General features: G+C 35.6%; 1 protein-coding gene across 7 annotated transcripts in view; it reads left to right on the forward strand.

Annotated features, from left to right (window-relative positions):
* Positions 1 to 21,404, forward strand: part of VTI1A (vesicle transport through interaction with t-SNAREs 1A) — a 357,353-nt gene that overhangs the window by 53,228 nt on the left and 282,721 nt on the right. For all 7 annotated transcript variants that reach the window (XR_003790572.1, XM_029201291.1, XM_029201292.1 and 4 more), the window contains exon 4: positions 15,951 to 16,028. Coding sequence is in view for 6 of the 7 variants with exons in the window: in XM_029201291.1 (XP_029057124.1) it covers positions 15,951 to 16,028 (78 nt within the window). In the remaining variant the exon portion in view is untranslated. The remainder of the gene's footprint in view (positions 1 to 15,950; positions 16,029 to 21,404) is intronic.

Here is a 21,404-nt window from a genome sequence, read left to right on the forward strand (position 1 = left end):
TGCTTAGCATGGACTTTTCTTAGCTCTGCTGCCTTGCACCCCACCTTCAGAGGGCCAGCTGTTTTAGGATTGAGGGAGGTCTTGTGCAACCCAGGGGAGCATCTCTGTCAGAAATCCTCCCATGCCCTGAGCACTCAGTAATGACCCATGGGAAAGCATTACTTGGTAGACCCTATACCTCACTCTGTGGCTCAGGTTCCTTGAAATCCTAACCTGTTATGCCAGCCCTGATGCAACCTTTAATAGTTAGTTAGAAGTGTGACTGGTTTCTTCCTACCCATATCTGTGGAGGCTTCCTCTACTCTGCCAAGAATGAGAACAGCCATGGGTTTCTTCTCTGTTATAAAAGGCTTATGGTTTTTTGGACTGTATTTCAGTTAGGTGTCTTTGTATCATCAGCTCTCTGATAGGTTTCTAAAAATTGTGATTTTTGTAGCTTCTCCAGCTTGTTTTGTTTGTTAAGGTGAAAGCAATGGCTTCTTGTGTTTTTCTACATTCTTTGGGAAGCAGAAGTCCTGTGTTATTCTTTATGTAACTCTGCTTCTCTCAACAAACTGTGTCCCAGAGTGCTTCTGCCAGCAGCCTGCTTACACCTTCCCACAGCCATTGTTTCAAACGAAGCATATAGATTTTGTGCTTCAGAATGAGTCCCTCATCTTTAGGAAGTGTATTTTAGTTGGTGCTTTTTTAGCTCAGCTATGGTTGTGTCCTCTTACCATCCTTCAGGCATCTTGTCATCTGGCTCTGCATGATCTCATCTGCTTTGGGACACCTCTCCACATAACTTGGGATCTATGAATAATATCTGTTTTCTAGTTTTGCCAAGAAAGGAGAATTCCGAGTATATTTGTTCTTGTTATTCACCCACCTACCCAAACCCAGAGGCGAAGGAGAGGGAAAAGTGATGACTTAGAGGGAACCTGTTAACTTATGCAGCTGTGTTCTTCTTGCAAGTCCCATTTAATCATTCCAACAAAGTGGTTTTCATTTCTTTTATGCAGATATGCGACTGAGACTCAGAAAGGTTAGACACCCTCTCTTCAGTCACATAGGTAATAAATAGCAAAACTAGGATTTGAATCATAGTTTAACTCATACTGTTAAATAAAGTGCTGATAATGAAGCACATTATCTTTGAAGGTTCTATGTTATACTACTGTCTGAATTCTTTTCAGAGTTTGGGATGACATCTACAAGTATTTTCTCTGGGATCACATATATAAGTATTTGTTCTTCTAGAGAGAGCAAATGGGTGAATGGGAGCCTAAATCCTCAGAAAACGTTGAGGGTCAAAGCAGAGAAAATCAAGGTCAGATATAAATTAAAAGAGTCAAAAGAAAAAAGACCAAAAATGGAAGGCAAAATTGAGTCCCAAAGGCAAGGAGGAACTGGAATGGAATGGCAATCTGATCTTTATAGTCAGAAGTTTGGGTGATAAATAATTGGGAGCAGAACTGAAGTGGCCATGTTGGGCAAAGTTGTGTGAGGCCATCTTAGAATAAAGAGCTGAGGTGGGCAAACCCAGAGTTTTATATGCTAGAAGAGTAGACTTGCTGGCATTCTCAATAATAATTATTATTATGATTAGAGCAGTTATTATTCTTTAATTCCCAGTATGTATTAAGCACTGTATTGGTTGTTTTATAAACTTTACCTTGGCTACTACACAGGGGCTCAAAAACTTGCTTATTAATCATAACTAGAAAAGGATGAACCTGGGAGTTGAATCCAGGCTCGTTGGTTGCCCAAATTGGAGATCTGTTTAATTTATCATATTGTTTTTTCAAAGGACAAGAAAACAAATTTAAATTTAGGGCAAGTAATAGTAACTTGCCCTAAAACTCAAATAAAAATTAGTGCGTATATATAATTTAATGTTAAATATATTCAGAGCAGAAATCAGAAAGAACAGAAAAATGCGTGGCCTCCTCAGCTTTACAGATGGTAAGATGGGGCACACTTTTAGTTCATGGTAGAATCTGGAAGAATCCACTAATGTCCATCTCTGAGTATTGTTGGGGTTACCATGCCTAAAGGTAATTCAGAGGTGGGTCCCTCAGATGATTAAAGGATTAGAAAATTAGACAGATGAAGTAAGGTCCTGGGATCATTTTCCCTGCATGGAGAGTTGTGGAGTTGTTAAGTGTCTTCAAGTCTATGAAGAAGTGTTACACCAAGTGTGGTCAGCAGCTGTGGCTGGGCTCTACTGTATGTGTGACTGCAGGACCATAGATTTAAGTTTAATTTAGGGAAACAATTCCTGACAGTAATCGGTGACTGTTGGTAAACCTCCTTTGTGAAGGTTAAGGAATCTCCTTCCCAAGGTCTTTATCAGGTACATTCAGTGTGCCATGACGTCAGGGAGCAAGGCACACTAGAGGACCTCTCAAGGTCCCTTCTAGCCCTAAGGTCCTATCATTATTGCATATTTATAGAGCGCCAGAATTGGCTGTGTTCTTTTCAGAGAATGGAATTACATTCAGTCCCAGTCCAGGGCTATCACAGTCAAAATTAGACAGATCAGCCATACCTTGATTGCCAAATCAAGTCAAAGTTTAGTGGGCCCATGTCTAACTATGTGAGAGTGTGTGTTCTCTTCAAGAACATTAGAGCATGACCTAAGAGCACGCTAAAAGATCTTTAGTTAGTGCAGAACACTCCGGTGAAATTTGTACTAGGATCCTCTAGGCATTTTTGTAAAATAATAAATCATTTATTTGTTAAGCAATCTGATTTAGAATTATTGTCCTCAACACTTTTATTCAGAATGAAATGAAGGGAAAAAAGAACTGTACATTACCGCAAACTTTTTTTTTTTTTTTTTTTTTTTTTTTTTTTTGTGGTACGTGGGCCTCTCGCTGTTGTGGCCTCTGCCGTTGCGGAGCACAGGCTCCGGACGCGCAGGCGCAGCGGCCATGGCTCACGGGCCCAGCCGCTCCATGGCACGTGGGATCCTCCCGGACCGGGGCACGAAGCCGGGTCCCCTGCATCGGCAGGCGGACTTCCAACCACTGCGCCACCAGGGAAGCCCCCTCCAAACTATTTTAAATGGTAGATAATATTCTGTCATTATGAACTGATAACTTTGAGCTTCTCTGACCAGATATGATTTAGAGTCCATTCTACTAGCTGAACTACAAAAGAAAATTACGTTGCTAATTTAAAACTAACAAATGTAATCCTGCATTGTTACTGAAAAAAGCTAAAAGAGAACAAACACCATTGTATATAATAAAAATTAACAGTTTAAATAGTCTGAATTTGAAAGGAGTAATGGTCTCATACTTTAGTTTAACATGAGCTGTTATCTATCTAATCAAGGATTTATTCTGGACATTAGCTAATCTCAGACATTAGCTAGTTGTAGAAAATTAGCTTAGCAAGAGCCTCTATCTCCTTATCCCACTAACCTTTTCATACTTTTTAATCACTTTAAACTTTTTATTTGGAACTAATTTCAAACTTTCAGAAAAGTTTAAAGGATAGCACAAAGAACATACATATACCCTTTACCTAGATTTGCCTATTAACATTTTGTACTGTTTGCTTTATCATTTTTGTATGCTTTCTCTATTGATCTTTTCAACTCTACGTATGTTTGAAATTAAGTTGCATACATCATGCATCTGTTCATGTTTTTAAATTAATGTAATTTTATAACTTTCTTCAAAGTAAAAATAATTTTTCTCAGATAGTTCTATCATTTACCAAAATGTAGAGGCCACTTGGAGCATTATATTTTACCTTGCTTTTGTCCTGTTATCTATTTTAACTACCATTCATGAGGTCCTTTTCATGTCATATCTGGACTCTACTATTTTTTTAGATTGTCCTCTAATAAAATCTAAAGTCTTGACATAAGTACCTGTTGCTACAACATAAAAAGTTATAGCTATGTCATGTGACATATTACAGAATTTTGTACAGTGCTCAATTCTTGTTACATAATTCTGATTGAAGAGAACCCATTTTCTAATGTAAATGCTTGCATTTAAGTAATTGAACTAATTAGATTTCTATTTAGTAAAATTACATTGGTTCAGTTGAAGTTTTTGATCTGTAAGTTTGTTTATTTTCTGTGTCAGCTCGATGTGGATTCCCAGGGTTGAATTTGCATGTTTGCTTATATCCTTCACAGCAGTGTCTGATCCTACAAGTCTAAGAGTGGGTTTCACTGAAAGAGTAGCTCCAGAAGTTCCATAATGAAGATGCAGCTTATAGAAAAGGGAACGGGATTCAACTCAAACAAAAATAATAGGGGAGGGGATTAAACTATTTTATATACTGATGGGCAAATTGATGTAATTTTTAAGTTGTGAAAATTTTATTACTTTGTCTTTACTGATGTAATTTATCAACATCTTTAATGTCTAAGATTAACACCAACTTATAATAGACCCTCTGACTATTTTTCCAAATAGTCTGAGATATGGAAGAGATTGGGTGTAACTGTGATGAGGTCAGTTCTCTAAGGTTTTCAATTATTCTTTGTGAGTGTTGAAGACACAGAGCCGGAATCAGTTTAGGCTCAGGGAGAATGGTGGTTTTACGTCTCGGATTGATTATTTAGGCTCAGGGAGAATGATGGGTTTACTTCTCAGATTGACTATGTTGTGGGCAGAGGCATCACCTGCATTCCCCAAAGGACTATAGGTCAGAGAATAAACTCAAAATGCAACACAATATTAACTTTTTCATGTAGCTGATGAATTTTGACTTGGAATTTTCTTAGAAAGCCTCGTTCTCCTCTGATAACATGTAATTCCTGTCTGTTAGCATTTTTTTTCTTGTGTGTTTATTAGTATTAAGCATATTTCGTGCTTACTTCATGCTAGACCACTGCCAGAAAAACTAGACAGAATTAGTTCCAAACATATTTTTCTTTCTTAGCACCCACACACAGGATGTGCGATCTATAGTAATTCTTATTCATTTGAAATAAAGCAATTTGTTCCTATCAGTAGAGGATAGGTTTGTTGTTTTAAATTGCTGGGTTTTGTTTTTGTTGGCATGTTCCCCAATACAAATTGAATGGCTGACAAAAATCTATTTGTATGACAGTTCAATCTAGATAAGTGCCCTCTGTTGCCTAACGGTACAATTTGGGGTCTCAGACATAAAAGCAAACTGAATGCCAGGCTTGTAGCAGAGCTTCTTCATGCAGATTAACAGAAATAATCCATATTCCTCATGTCCACAGATCAGAAATGTGCATGCACATCATCTCATTTGAAAGGGTGGTCTTTTAGCTTCTACATCATGAAATTGGAAATATCTGACTTACGAGAACAGTACAGTAGCTGATATGACATATGCCTACATTTGAAATTAAAGAGAAATGTGGTCTTGACTTACGAAGTTAGAGAGAGGTCTGCTGCTTAGCATTTTCCCATAATGTATTGGCTTTTGTCAAATGAATTTGCTTTCTATTTTAACATGCCTACTCTGAAATAAGCTATATCTTTAGACAGTGATTCTTTTATAGCTTTGATATTCTGCTACAGATAAGGTTGAAAAGGTCTCCTTTACTCCCCAAGATGAGGCGCTGAGAATTTGTACCTGTTGGCTTACCTCTGCCTAAAAACATGTCAGTCTTTCCATACAAGTATCTGTCAAATATAATTCATATATAAAAAGAATGATGAAATATGTGGTAACAACAGTTATGGGGAAAGAATTGGGACTACAGACATCCTGGAAATATGGCTAAGGGCCCCAGTTGTAGATATTCTGAAAAATAAGGGTTTAATCCGTAGGGCTTGGTGATTGGATTTGGAGAGTAATGGAGAGAGTAGGAATATTTTTAGAATTTTATCTGCGTTGACTATGTACATGGTAACACCATACCTCAAATTAGGGAAAACAGGAGGAAGAGCAGCATACAGGAGAAAGAAAATGCCCCACTTTGTCTGTGTTAAGTCTGAGATGCCTTTTGATTATCTAAGGCACCGAGTACGAATTAGATTTATGCAAAAAACATGTCTTCGCCAGCCTCTAGGTGGTGGTTAGAACAACAGGTATAGATGAGATCAAACAGATGAGTGAGAATAGGGCTAAGGATGGAGACCCAGGGCATACAGAGAGAGCAGTTATGATGAAGGAGGCTGAGAAGGAGAGACCAGAAGGATAGGAGGAATTTCAAGGGAGGGTTGTGGTGTAACTGCTAAGGAGAAAGTGGGCAACAATGTCAGATGCTATTGAGAGGTCTAATGAAACAAGGACTGAAAAGTGGCCATTGGAGCCAAAGTTGGTACAATTTGTGCAACAAAATTAATGAAGTAGTATTGGCTTATAAGCCAAAGTATAAAATAAATATCTGTGAGTTCGTACTGATACCGACTAATGATTGAATAGACAGATCTCCCATGCCAAATAATTGATGTAGATGCTCCTTCCTCAAGGAGGTGGAGCATAACTCCCCAGTCCTTAAATGGGGGCTGTTCACAGTGCATACAGTACAAGGAGGAGGAAAAGAGTAGCTTTACAATGGAGAAAGCTGATAAACATCTCCTCAGCCAGGTGATCAAGGTCAACATCAACAGTGATAAATCATGTTGATAGTCTGTACCTTTGATATGATGTTGACGAAAATAGCACTTTGCCCCTGTGGTCTTCCTCCCCAGAACTTATAACCCCCGTCTAGTCATGAGGAAAACCTCAGACTAATCCCAATTGAGGGACATTCTACAAAACACGAGTACTCCTCAAAAGTGTCAAGGTCATCAAAAACTAGGAAAGCCTGAGAAATTGTCACAGCTAAGAGGAGCCTAAGGAGACATGACACCTAAATGTAATGTGGGGTATTGGATGGTGTCCTGGAACAGAAAAAGAACATGAGGTACTAAGGAAATCTGAAAAAAGTATGGACCTCAGTTTATAATAATGTGTAATAATGAACAATTGATTCCTTCGTTATGGCAAATGTACCACAGTAATGTAAGACGTTAATCATAAGAGACACAGACGTAGAGAAAAACGTGTGGATACCAATGGGGAAGGGGGGGTAGGATGAATTGGGAGATTGGGATTGACATATATACACTATTGATACCATGTATAAAACAGGTAACTAATGAGGACCTACTGTATAGCACAGGGAACTCTACTCAGTGCTCTGTGGTGACCTAAATGAGAAGGAAATCCAAAAAAGAGGAGATACATGTATACGTATAGCTGATTCACTTTGCTGTATAGTATAAACTAATACAATATTGTAAAACAACTATACTCCAATAAAAAAAAGAATAATATTAACATCAAAAAATAGTAATAAGGGAAACTAGGTGTAGGTTATATGGGAACTCTCTGTATTATCTTTGTAACTTTTCTAGAAATCTATAACTATTCTAAAGAAGTTATTTTAAAATGATTTTGTCAGCTAGGAAGTCATTGGTGTTCCTGGGGAGTCCTGTGGCGTGGTAGGAAAACATCCAGTTTGTTGGAAGTTGATAAGCTGCTGGGACATGAATAGGTGTAGTTAGTGCTTGTAGTATACTCTTTCGAGAAGCTTGGCTAGGAAAGGAAGAATAAAGAGCAGTTGGGCATTAGCTGGGGAGTGTAGTATAGGGTAAAATAACCTTTTAAAATATTGAAAGTTGGGGTACACTTAAAAATGTTTGTATTCTTAAAGGGAAGAACCAGTAGAGAGTGACACATTGAAGATAGAAGAGAAAGAACATTTACTTGATGAAGCAAAGCCCCTCAGTAGGCAGGATTTTATTCTGTTCAACTGAAAATGGAGACTGTTTTAGATTCACAACATGTTTATGAATCAGGTATGAATATTTATATTTACTTAATCGTATTTTATAGTTTTGGGCCACCCAGGTATAGAAGTAATCTTCAAAATATTTCCGTAGAGGATTTGGGCTAAAAGAGTTTTGTTTTATTGGCTAAGCATCACAGTTATATTGGCTGTATTCATAAAGCATTAAAAGGTATATTGTACACCTCTGAATTATGAGCACTGTAAACTCAAGGTAACACAGCATATTCTTTAATGAAGAATCTCTCACAGCATGGGCCCAAAAGTAAGTACCAAGAAAAAAAATACTGTAAAAATTGTTTGCTTATGAGATGGCTGGTTCCAAGCTAGAATTTTAGAGTAGATAAATCGGGAGTCACCGGATCTCACGGGTAAGCAGATAATTCTTAGCACATCTTAATAACTGGTGTGGCTCCTCTCCTGCCATGAGGGTAAATGATTTTTGCTTTATGTTGTAGCCTTTGAAGATTCATCTTGAAACATATCTCAGTTACACCCATAGGTGTGGTTGTGACTGACCAACTGAGATCAGACACTTTTTTCTGTCAAATAAAACATTCTACCTTAAGCATGTATCACCCTTGGACTTACAAATTTATTGTTGTCAATATTCCAGATGTTAACAACAAAGTATAAGTAAAGGTTTGTTTGTTTGTTTTGGAGGAGTGTGACAAGAAACAAAATCTACAGACTAATCAACTTTATAGCTGATGATACATTCATAGAACTAGGTGAATGGTACAGCCAACCTTACCCTGGGGAATGGGTGATAAGACACCCCCAGCCTGTCTTGGTGGTCTGGTAAAGTGAAAAGAGCACTGGCATTGGGAAACGGATTCTGTCCTTCTTCTGCCAGGTCTTTCCCAGGTGTGTGGCCTTGGGTAGATCGCCCATCTGACTTGGAACCTCACATCTCTACGTTTGCAGGATGGTTTAGATGATGCTGGCTGTCACTGTCAACTATCAGATTCTGTCATTTATGTCATAACCTCAGTGACAGTTACATAGAATCCTCAAGATCATTTGTTCTTGGATGTCTGGACCACTTGAAACTACGACTGTGGATGGATTTTCAATGAATGAATCGCTTTTCCTTCCTAATGCTAGGCAGATTACATAGGGAAACCTAGATACAAATTAATTATATAAATCTACATACTTTATTTCAGTAATTCTTTTAAAAATATAAATAAAGCATCTGTTATATAGCATTCATTTATCAGAGTATCATTTTCCAATGGGAATGTATAGGGTATTTACATATCATTATCAAACAAAATAATGAACATTTTGATTATTTCAAGTACAGTATGTGGAGTTATTTTATATTCAGAAAGACTGTAAAGAATTAGACTTCCTCTACTGCATACTTACACTGTTCCAGATGTTGACAACAACATCTGGGCATTCTATCATGAGCTGATTTTCTGAATGAAGTAACTTAATTATTGATTGACAAACTAACATGATATAAGACACAGACACACTATGTTCAATAGCAGTGTCAAAGTTGTAAACTACAAACATATGCAAGCAAGTGGGGCCATGATTCTAACTAACTCAAGTTGCATTTTGAAACACTAATGTTAAACTTAAATTTCAGGCGTAAGTTTAGAAATGCTGGAGGAGGAAACGAAGAAGTGCAGTTACATCATTTCTGGGCTGTCTGTTTTGCAAATCATTAAATGATGTAGTGGCAATGTGGTCAGAGTTCCTAGTATAAATAAAAGTGTATTCTAGCATTGTGAAACATAAATAGAGTCATTCCATATGGATTGCATATGGGTTTGTGTGAGTCTATATGTGTATATCTACAGATATAACCTCATCATATGGAAATAAAAATTCACATGTGATATTAAAGCTAAATTTAAAAAAAATAATTAGGAGAAAATGTGGTATGATTTATCTTATTATTTATAGCCAAAACATAATATCCATTTCAAACACATAAAATGTTTTGAAAGTACAAGCAAAAATAGTAAATAAGAATGATTATAATAGAAAGACATTTGTAATTGTACTTTTTTGAAAAAAATTTCTAGTATTACATACTCAAGAGCAATGGGTTATTTTAGTGTTCGCACGGTAACCTGCTTTTCCAACTGCTGGTAGCCTAGCATCAGGGCATGTTAGTATTTTCTCTCTGGTGGCTTGCATATGGTCCACTGGCCATGAGTTTATGATAGATAGAAAGTGTGCTTTCCCTTTATTAACGCTACAGTATTGGTGACATGTGGCATGTGCACTTTCTAGTGAATGAGTTTGACCTTTAACTCTAAACAGTCCCTTGAGCAAGAGCAAGCCATGTTTAGTGGAATGACTACTTAGAAAAAACAGATTGGAAGTTCCTTTCTCTGATAGCATTAAAGAAATGCAGGAAAGTTTTTTATCATTGAAAGTCATCCAAAAATTGTGGAACCATAAAATAGGAAATTGGGCAAAACAATGTAGTAGTAGAATTACTGGATGAAATAATGGAATTTTTGAAAGCAACTTTTGGTATATATTGGCAAATCATTTTCAATGAAAGATGCACTAATTTATACTCTCAGTCATGTATGTGTACTGGTTTCATTGCATCCTTTCCAATATTATCAAGTAATATTTAGTTGAACATCCTTTGCAGGGTTATCACATCCAAGGTATTATGATAGACTTCCACTTGTTTATAATATTTAAATCCTCACAAAAGCCCTGGGAAATAAATATTGTCACCACTTTTTTAGAGATTGAGGGAACTGATGTTCAGAAAACTTAATTTTGACCAAAGATCACATACTGAAAAGTTACTTCTGTTCTTTTCACTCAGTGCCCTGTGCTTTGTCATCCTAACAACTTTCCAAGGATCAAACATTTACCTAACAGTTTACTTTACCTTTACCTATATCATGTAGTATGGTATGTTTTAATCTTAAATTGCTATTTGCTAGAAATTAGTACAGCACAGAGAACATGGTCATAAACAAAATTTTATAAATTCCATTTTATTTTTTTCTCCAAAATTTAAGTTTCCTGTCCTGGATTGATGAGCCTTTTTAAGTCCTGGGTCAGAGGTAGAGTAAGGATGAAAAGCCGAAATCACCAGCAAAGAAATAGAAGTAGGGTTAAAAATGGAATGCCTTGTTCCAAAGATAGATGCTTTTTAGAAAATGCCATCTGGGTATTATGGAAGTATGATATTTTTTAATTAGAACCAGATAAAGTTAGGTAAGAAATGAGTACCAGCAATTATATGGCTAGCTAATAAATATAATTTCACGGTATTCTGTAGCTATCCCAAAGTGTGTATTATAACAGGAGCAGTTAAATTCTTTAGAGTAGTTAAATTCTTTGGCTATGAAAGCGTAACAGTTTTTAATAGGTGTATCACCTGGTAACCTGGGGCATTATTAAATATATGGAGACTGAAAGACATGGTAGAAGCAATGGAAAAGTCTGGCCAGGCTGATTTGTTTTAGACCTATGGAGAAATCTATTAACCATTTCTTCTATAGACCAATTTGATTAGGAAGTAGGACAAGCTGTTCTTTCATTACTTACCAAAACCATACTGCACTTTGTATCAATTATTTGGCTGTCTGCAGCCCATCGATTAGAATAAAGGGCTTTCTTAGTGTTTGTGAATGTTGCCGATTGCTGATTAGTAATTAAAGTACTGAATGAAGAAAATCAGGCCAAAATTGAATGGGAATGAGAAAATCTTAATTCTGTAATACAGATTTTGTCTTAAGCGGCCCATTCAACATAGTAACATTCTTCATAACCCTGGAGTGTTTGCCTCCCATGTAAAACTCAAATCGAATGCCTTAGAGATTGTTTCCTCTCCCATGCCTTGTGATGTAGCTGTATGGGTATTAATTTAGTGAAATATCCTGTCTGCCAGGTGTGGGAACTAGCTGATTTTATTGTAATACCAGATCATTACTTAGTTCATATGCAACAGAGTGCAGCACATGGAAAGCATTATAAATCTATTTACAGTGTGGCTGGTCTGATGATAACATTGTATTAAATTCCCAGGTGAGGCAATTTAAGCAATTGCTTTGCCATGTGCACGCCATGGAAATTAAATTCTCATATATGCTCTAGTAATAAACCAACTTCATTGTTATGCTTATGCTAGTGGTGGGTGCTAGAATCCTCATTCTGGTTACGTATACCCTGTTTCACATGTAGAATCTTACAGGAGATGGTACACAGATCACAGTTCTTAATTAGTTTAAACTAAGTTAATTCATTTTGTTTCTAGTTTAGCAGTGCCTGTCCAGGAACACATTCAGTTCAGTTGGGAAATGTTAAGGTCAAGTAGATAGATTGTTTCAAGCCAAATTTCCAGAGAGAACTGAGCAAGTGTATCTGTTTGAACTTGGCTTTAAGAGAATCAGCCAATCAGTATGCAGACGTTCTGTTCATCAAGTAAAAACTGCTGGGAGTCTGAAATTCTTGCTTTCATAACCAAAGACTCACTTTTGTTGTCAGTTTAAAATAACCATTGAAATTTTGTGCACCATGTCTTAGGGATAACAATCAGTTGTTAATTTGTCATTTTTTTTATGGTTCATATATGGCCTGTAGATTTCTCTGTCCAACTGTGTCTAGTCCACCTAAGCATATAAGTTAGAAGGAATAAACTTTACAAAAACACACAACTAAAAGTGAGAAATGTCCTTGTATTTAACTGTGTGTGTGTGTGTGTGTGTGTGTGTGTGTGTGTGTGGCAGATATTGTCAGTTGAAGCTTTTCCATCCTTATGGTACAGACCTGAAATTGCAGTAGATTACAAACTGCAGAGAGCTTCTGTCTTCTCCAGAAGCCACATATAAAGCACCAGTAGACAGTAGTAACTGACAACTAAGACTAAAAATGTTGACAATTTCTTGATTTGCCTGGTTAGCTTATGTATAGAAGTCATTAACTATTTATAAAATGCATTATGAATTGGGTTCCTTCAAACTGTAGCTGACTGTGTGACATTTCCAGCTCAAATTCTCATGCTTGCATTTGACTAAAGTACAGATTTTATACAGTTGATAATAAAGCAAAAAATATTTTAGTTGGTTTATAAAGATACAGTAGCTGTTTCAGTTTCATTAGCTTTGAGTCTGCCAAATTAAAGTATGACATAGTACTTAGCAATGTAGAGTGACATTTAAGAAAAATTCCACAAAATATTTTATTGATATTTTGGAGGAAAATTCCATAAAATAAGCAGTTTGTCATTCAAAGGAATTGGCCTTTTTTTGGTATTCAATTAGTTTAGTGATGATTCTGCAGGCTAAATTACAGTTGATTAAAATTGGCTTATTTAAAATTTCAAACCATAAAAATTTAGGAGAAAATACCAATGTCATGCATTTAAATATAATTCTTAGTAAAGCAAAGTGTTAATTAAAAAAAATTTTATAAAGTGATACTTGAGTGTAAAGAGTTCAGTTTTCAGCATTAGCTGTGTCATTTTCATGAGGAACTATTTCTGATATTTGAAATGAGTTGTCTTTTCAGTCAGTCAGAAGAACATTTTAAGGGAAGTCAGTCCTATCAGAGAACATTTTATAAACTCAGCATATCATTTGCTTGATTACATCCAGAAAGCCATCCCAATGAGCAGTTTTAACCATCCCAATGGTAAAGAATGACATTTATAGGGACCACCCTTCAACTGTGGATAAATCTTTAGTTCTCTGTTGCTGAGCATGTACACCCTTAATGGCTGGTTTTTAAAACCAATGGATTCTAACCGAAACAAGATTAGATATTTAGGGATACATGTTTATAATTTTCTTCTTCTTTTGAAGTACATCAAATCAAAATAAGAATATAATATAATTAAACAATCTATGCCAATTTGTTGGTATTTTGGTAAAAAAGGGAAAAACAAAACCAATCTCCATATGATATTCTTGCATACTGTGGAATGTTTTAGTCCCCCATAGTGATGAAATGAATAATTAAAAAGGCAGCTCTGATACCACAGCCTGTTTAAAGGTTCTCATTTCCTTTAATGCTGTAAAATATTAGTTTGAAACTAGTTTGAAGCTAGTTTGAAACTACCGTAGCGAGGAGCTCCAAATGGGCAGAAGAAAGGTTTGGCTTGATTGAAATATTGTGGTAAGGCCATGAAGTGTACTGTCCTTGTAATTTAGCATTTTTCAGTACGATATGAAGTCAATAGAAATAGCTAACTAATAGTAGCTTCAGTGAATACAATAAGAGAAGCCAACCTAATATCCGCTGTTTGTGGTGGTAAGAAGTCTGCCATATTCAAAAATGAATGAGTTGGATCACTCCTGAATAGTTAAGACATCTGATATAGATGTCATTACTGACGTCAGTCTAATGACCTAACTTTTCTATTTTGTCCTTTCTGCAACATGGTTGATTTCATTTATCTACTGCCAGAGTATGAGATACACATTTGTAGCAAGGAAGGGGAGCTTGGGGTAGAGACTTAGGGTAGGAGGGGATACCACCATCTCCTTTGTAACATTTTGCAATTTTTATATTTTTTTTCCTGAGAGTATTCAGAGGGTAATAAAATGAGGAGGAAATTTTGTGCGGTAGAATGAGTCCTGAGCTGTAAGTCAGGACCACAGAGTTCTAGTCTCAATTTAACCAAAGCTACCTTTAGAATTCCGCGAGACTGATTTTTTTTTCTCTAAAAAAATAAAAGGATATCTAGGTTTATTTATTTTTATTTATACCCCATTCAGCCCTTTTCAACTGGATTCTGCCAGAGAGTTAAGCCTTAATGCCCTAAAGTTTCTATTCTATGTAATGAACTAAACTCTCTCTCATGTCCCATCTTTGGGAGAATTGAGAAAATAGTCACTGAAATCATTTTCTGTATTTTGTGGTTCAGAAAAAGAACCCCAATTGAGAAAGGCAACTTTAAAATGATTTAAAGTCTGTTAGTTTTTCTTGTCAAAAGTCCTTTTAAATTCTAGTACGGTAGGATTTTATGTTTAAGATATTTACGATCTCTGTGTGGCGAAGCAGTGTTACTCATTCACTGGTTCAAAAATCTAATTAAAAATCTTGTTGACTTCTGCTCACGGATTATGGATAGTCCTTTTAAACTCCAAGAACTTTTCATATCACAGTTGAGCAGGTAAGACATATTAAGTGCTAAACTGTAGACCCCAGTGGGAAAAGATTACTGTTTCCCAACTGCCATTTTTTAATTGACTGTTTTTGCTTAGTTAGTTCAGAAGCAGAAAAGGCAGCAAAGTAATCTGTAAATCGGCATTTGGGTCTGAAATAGTGATGCTGAAGTAGGATCTGAGGATGGCACTCTAGCTTCACAGCTAATTTTCAGAGCTTTTTAGCTTTTCCAGATGTGTGCATGTTTAGATAATTCATGAGTTGCTTGCAGACATGTCCCTCTGACTTTACAGGTAAAGGTAGATTTCTTGTAAAACAAAATTTCAGTGTGTGAAAAATCGATCCATAGCCTGCTTGTCTTTATTTATTGGAATTGTGAAAAGCTGGCTCATAGCCTACTTGCCTTTATTTACTGGGATTGGGAAATTTAATTTGTTTTACCAGATGCACACATACACACACTCCCACTGCTTTTCCTTAGGCCATTTTTATAGAGGACTTGGAGACATTTAAATTATTGTTTGGAAACGGCACGTGCTTTTAAATTCTGGTTAGTAACATCACAATAATGAAAGAAATAAGGATATGCTATTTTCCAGGCATTCCAGTGTATAGTTGGAGATATAATATTATCCTAGAATTAGAGATTTTAAAAAACCTATATTGTAGAGTCCATTTCCTGCCACATTATTAAAGACCTCCGTATACTCTTGTTTTAATTACAATCTGGTGAGTGTTGCAGATATACAGCTATATAGTTGTATTTCCTTTAGCTTTGTGGTCTGATTTGAATGACTGCATGGAATAACATATCAATTCTGATCCGTTTGTGAATATTAATAGAGTACTTAACACAATGCAGAGTTTTCTTCCATTACTGGCATTTGAAAAAACTTCTAATTTACATTAAACTCCTCAAGTTCAAGAACTTTGCACAACTTTGGTTTGCACATTTGAGCAAATAGGTTTCCATTAGGGGGCTCTCGAGGTTTGAGATGATCAGCGTTGATACCAATAATGCTTCGAAGCCTTTACATTCTAACGTTCATCTTGCTCTCTCCCTTTTTGTTTTGTTTTATAGAAAAGGTCACGGATTGCCTACAGTGACGAAGTACGGAATGAGCTCCTAGGGGATGATGGGAATTCCTCAGAGAACCAGGTAGAATGCTAATCAGGAAGGCCCGGTGGGTGGCTGGAGGGTGAAGGAGGTCACTGGCACACTGGGCTCTCAAGCTGCTCCGTAACAGTATTAGCGGCAACTCATGTGGAAGCGATACTGTTTAATGCAAAGCTGGAGTCTTAATCAACTTCAAAATGTTTCTTGGAGATCTTACATTTAACCCTTTACCTTGTGATCACTGTCTGCTATCTTTTTAAAAAATCTTTTCTTCTCTTTTCTTTATTATTTAGTACTTAAGGAATAACTTGAAACACGCTGTTTGCAGACAAAGCCAAGGTCCTCACCTCAAACACATGTAAAAGGAATAAAAAAGTACATAATGCAGCTTTGATAATAATGCAGTATAATTAAGTCAACACTTGCAGCAAAACAAATGAAAGTAAGCTTTCAAAATTCGACAGGGCAGCTCAGTCTCCTATTGTGTAGCTTCTTAAAAATACATTCACCAAAATGCAAATTGTAAGCACCAGTGTGGAACTTGGATACTCACATAAAGGTCCTGCCCCTGTCAGATAATGAAGGTGATGACCATGATGATAGTGGTAGCAGTAGTAATAAGAAAAGGAAAAGTCTTCACAGTTTAAGATCTGCACAGACAAAAAAATTAAGATATAATTTCCTCTTAAAGAGGCCTTACAACTTGGTTGTCAGTTCTCACTGGATCACACAGTAGTGTCATGAGTCTAATTAATGTCCCACTTCTTTCTTTGAATTAATACTGCAGATTTCGTGAATTCATGTAGATAATATATATGACTTTAAAAAAATGTCTCAAGAACCTCAGAGTAGAGATGATTTTAAAAATGTCTCAAACAGTCCCAGTTTCTCTTTGACACTTTTAAAGAAAGTAAATGATAGGGAACTTCAGAAACAAGACCTGAACGTGTTTATTAATGTTACCTTGGCAAGTCTAGTAAAAGTCTCTACTCTCTAAATAAAAATGAACATAAACCTTCCATTGAGTACACCAAAATTTTAATAAGATACTAAAACATAATATATTGATATTCATTATAAAAACTGCATAATAGTATTTACCATTTCAAGTAGAATATAAGTTTATATATGCTGAAATTATATTACTATCCACTAAAATGTTAATATTGTATACAGGGTTGTTGCTTATGTGATTAAGGCCCCCATCTGTCCACCCCCCCAAAAAGGAGAGGAATTGCTGAGCTGATTGTGTTTGTTTTGGGGAAGATCTTACCTCCTCCACTATTTGGATGTTATCAGCTTGAGTTCAGACATGTAAACATATTAAAATTTGACTTGGGATTTCAGCTTCCCTTACTGAAATGTGAGAATAGCTAAGGGAAAAAAAAAAAAAGGAGCACATTAAACACAAAAGCGTGATGTGATAAAAGAGTTTTACATGTAATAGATTAAATAATGTGAGGATGAGAGCAAAACATTTTTTCTTCCTATTTTAAGTGAGATTTAGGTTGCTCATACCTCTTGAGTGAATCAATCATAGTTTTATTTTCTGTCTTTACTGCAAAAATACTATATTTTTTTGCAAAAAGAAAAAAAGGGAATGCATAGTCCCCATGTCAGTTCTTTAAAAAGCTACAGATCTTTCCGTCATTTGAAACTACTGCCTAATATAGAGGAAATAGAAAGGAAGGGGGTGTTTCTAACTCAGACTCCTTTATTGTAATGGATGTTGTAGTACTGTGACAGGGATCCTTTTTTTTTTTTGAAGCATGTTCCCTTCTCTTAATGGACATTTTATGTGCCTAGAACATTTGCCTTATATACATATAAGAATGATTTTTTTTAACGCCTAAAGAAAAATATTCCACAAAAATAGATTGAGTTCATATTTTCTGAATTTCTCAAATTATATTCCTGTCACTTTAAAGTGATTACTCAGAGATTTCCCCTGGACTTGTGTAAATCAAACTTACAAATTCTGAAAGTGCTTGGAGAGCCTGAAGTTTAGTTGTAAGGAGCTATCACTTCAATAAATAGAGTATATGATGAATTATAGTCATGAGACTGTGAAACTGTTAGATTATTACTTATGTGAACTTTTCAGTCTAAAATTTGAATCAGATTCGAAAGTTCAAAGAGACGACACTTAACTTTTTGGATATTTTGTTACCAAATGTAGCAAAATTTCCATATCATAATGAAGCCTTTATGTTTCATTTTTGAGGCTCTTTATCATAATATAGGAATTAAAATCCCTAAAACTATAACATATCCTTAACCAGGAATGGTCACTTGAGAATAACTCTTTATTCTGCATCAGTATTCATTCAGACTATGGAATCAAAACAGAAGTATTCTCTTTAAAGGAAGAAAAGATTTGACTCTTCATTTTAATTTTTGTAGCTCGGTGGCCGAGAAGACCGCTTTTTCTGGGTAGGATCACCTGTAAATTATAGAAAAATATATTTTCTGCACACAGATAAGTTTATTTTCAAGTTAATTGTTGAGAAATTGATTTTCAGAACTTTTTGGCCATGTGATATGTATGATAAACTTTTAACAATAGAGGGAAAACTTAGAGGTAAACAGAATGAGACAAAAATGGCAAGATTTGTTTAACTAAAATTGGGATATATATCAATTTTTTTAAATTATAGGTCAGAAAAGGAAAAGGATAAAGAATTAATAGCAAAGGCTGCAAATAGATAAAGTGAAGTACTAGCTATTTAGTTATTTTTGATGCAATATCCACATCCTCCCTATAGTGACTTCTTTATGGATTCAGACAAATGTGAATGCCATAGCTCTTATTTCTCATTCTGCCAATTTATAATGCATATTTTAGGCATCTAAAACCTGGCTGTTAATATACATAATTATGATCTGCCAATTAACTATAAAGTATATTAATTTACTCTTAAATATGTAAACATGTTTGCCATGATTACAATTGTTAAAATTTCAAAAATTGAGAATTTTCAAATGCATTTTAATGTCCTTTATACAGTACACATTTTTATTTAATTCCAAATTAACTGCTTTGTATAAATTCATTTCTATTATATCCATTGCATGCAATCAAATATAGCTTATCCGTGATTTACAGAGAAGGGACAAAATTACCTACTTTGCACATTCGTGTATTGTTGGGTCTTTCCAAGGACTATTGTCTTAGGCATTATCATTCTATTCTTTTAACATATCAAATTTTCCATTGCATGTGACATTTTAATTTTTAGAAAGAGTTCTTGAAATGTAGTGAAGCTGTATTTAGAGTGAAAACTTAAATAATTGTTAACTCAATTTAGTTTCATGAAAACTGTTCTCAAAAAGGAAAAAAAAAAGAATCTTACAGAATTAAACCCCCTTCATAGTGGAGTATGATAATGGGGCAAATGTTCCCAATTTTTAAACCTAATAGTGTCTCAGTTTCCATATGCAAAATTACATTGATCAATGAATAAATCTGAACAAATGAAATTTGAGTAAATCCTAAATAGAAGGTTCAAAAAAAGATATAAAGAGTAGGATATTTCTAAACGTGTGGAAATTTTTCTGGTAAAGCAATATTCAGCAGATATGATTGCTTAATTTTTTAATGCAAGGTCCTCTTAAGTTCTGATTTGGACTTGCTGTGCATAAAGTGTGTCAAACTTCAGCTACAGACCAGGGGGTGAAGTCGGTCAATTTAATTCCCCAAGATCTAAAGAAGGTCGGTATCATTTCATATAGCCCTGACAGTGCAGATCATTACCAGGCACAAATCTGTTCGTTACGTGCTGAGGGTTTATAGCAGAATAAATAGACTGTCATCATAAGTTCAGAAAATTGTGTGTTCGACCCACGATAATGTGTAAAGGGCGTTTAATAGAGTTCAGCATTTATTCGTTATCTGTATGCGGACAGAGACGGCAGTCGCGTTATCAGCTGTAAAAAAAAAAATTCGGTAGTTCTGGGAGTCACGTGACGCCCCTCGCATACAGAGGCGCGCGCGCATGAACCCTCACATGCTCTGCCGTGCAGTTTTGATTTTAGTCACAGCAGAAGGCTTAACCACAAGAGATTCCACTGGTTCAAACCAGCGTAAACCAGATTTTTTCAGCCCACAAAGGAACAGATTACCTCTTGTATCAAATTCTGCATTGGGGGAAAACCTTTGTTTCAAAAAAGATGTTGATTATCATAACTCAACATGGTGGCATGGCACACTTTCATGTCGCCTATAACGGAGCTGGTAACTCGATAAAATACGAAATCACTACTTTCAGTCTAGTCTAAGCATTGTTAATTTTCAAAAATAGACCATCTTTTGTTTACTTGAGTGAAAACTCTCGAACTAAAAAAAAAAAAAAAAGATAAAGATTAAAAACCCTCCCATTACCTAGCTTAGCTACAAATCCTGTGTAAAGCTTGGATGCAGCCATGCAGCACAAACAAGATAGAACGTTTTTTGTTTGGAACCTATTGAAAAAACAAATGGGTAGCATTTTTAAACACTCATTGATTATGGCAGGGTGGTATGGCCCAAATGGTCTCTATTGCTGAAGAGTAGTTTTAAACTTTGGCCCTTTAAGTATCATAGTCAACTGAAGAATGGTGCCCCCAGAAAGAAGAAATAGCTGTGCGATCAATTCCAAGATCAGCTCTTTCTGAGAATTAATGTTTGCCTTTTTCTCCCATGATGTTTGGATAGCAAAGAGAAAGATTCCGATATACGATAGGCCAGGTATCTTAGTTTAGAATTTTACTTCTTCTGGGGAAGAATTGTAACTTTTCACGTGAAATGATGAGATGCTTGACTCATACATTCAGTGGTTGCTGAGATAATGAGTGTATTAATTACAAGTAATGACAACTTCATATATATTTTTGGAAGAATGACATTAAAAGTTTCTTTTTCAGTAAATGCACTGTGAGGTATTATGTAATAGACTCTGTACCCTTTTTATAAGTTTCATAACAGATTTGAAATCTCATTCTTTTGTACTTGAAATACTTTTCAAATAACACATGAAATAACAGTAAGCTGGAATGCATATTGCCTTCCTTGAATTGGAGACAAAAACAGCATTAAGCATTGAGAAATCTGGGTTGTCGTAAACATGATACTTTTAGAAAGACTTATAGTGAGCAATTCATGGCATGTTTCTCCCAAAGCAATAGTTTAATTTATTGGCCTGCATATGTCAAGTGTTATAACAGATGTTACAGATATTTGGATGCTTAAAAATTATCAGCTGTAGACCTGAATTGCTGAGGATGCAAATTTCAGACTTAGAATGTGGTTTATAGTCTCTTACAGCATAGGTTTCAGTTTCTATTCATTGTGGAAACTATGGCAGACACCTCAACTATACAATGATATTTGTGGTTTAGAATACAGTACTATCTCTGTCTCTGTCTCTCTGTCTCTCTCTC

Source organism: Monodon monoceros, unplaced genomic scaffold (assembly GCF_005190385.1).
Source record: "Monodon monoceros isolate NGI ecotype Baffin Bay Population unplaced genomic scaffold, NGI_Narwhal_1 Super_Scaffold_4, whole genome shotgun sequence".
Classification (NCBI taxonomy): domain Eukaryota; kingdom Metazoa; phylum Chordata; class Mammalia; order Artiodactyla; family Monodontidae; genus Monodon; species Monodon monoceros.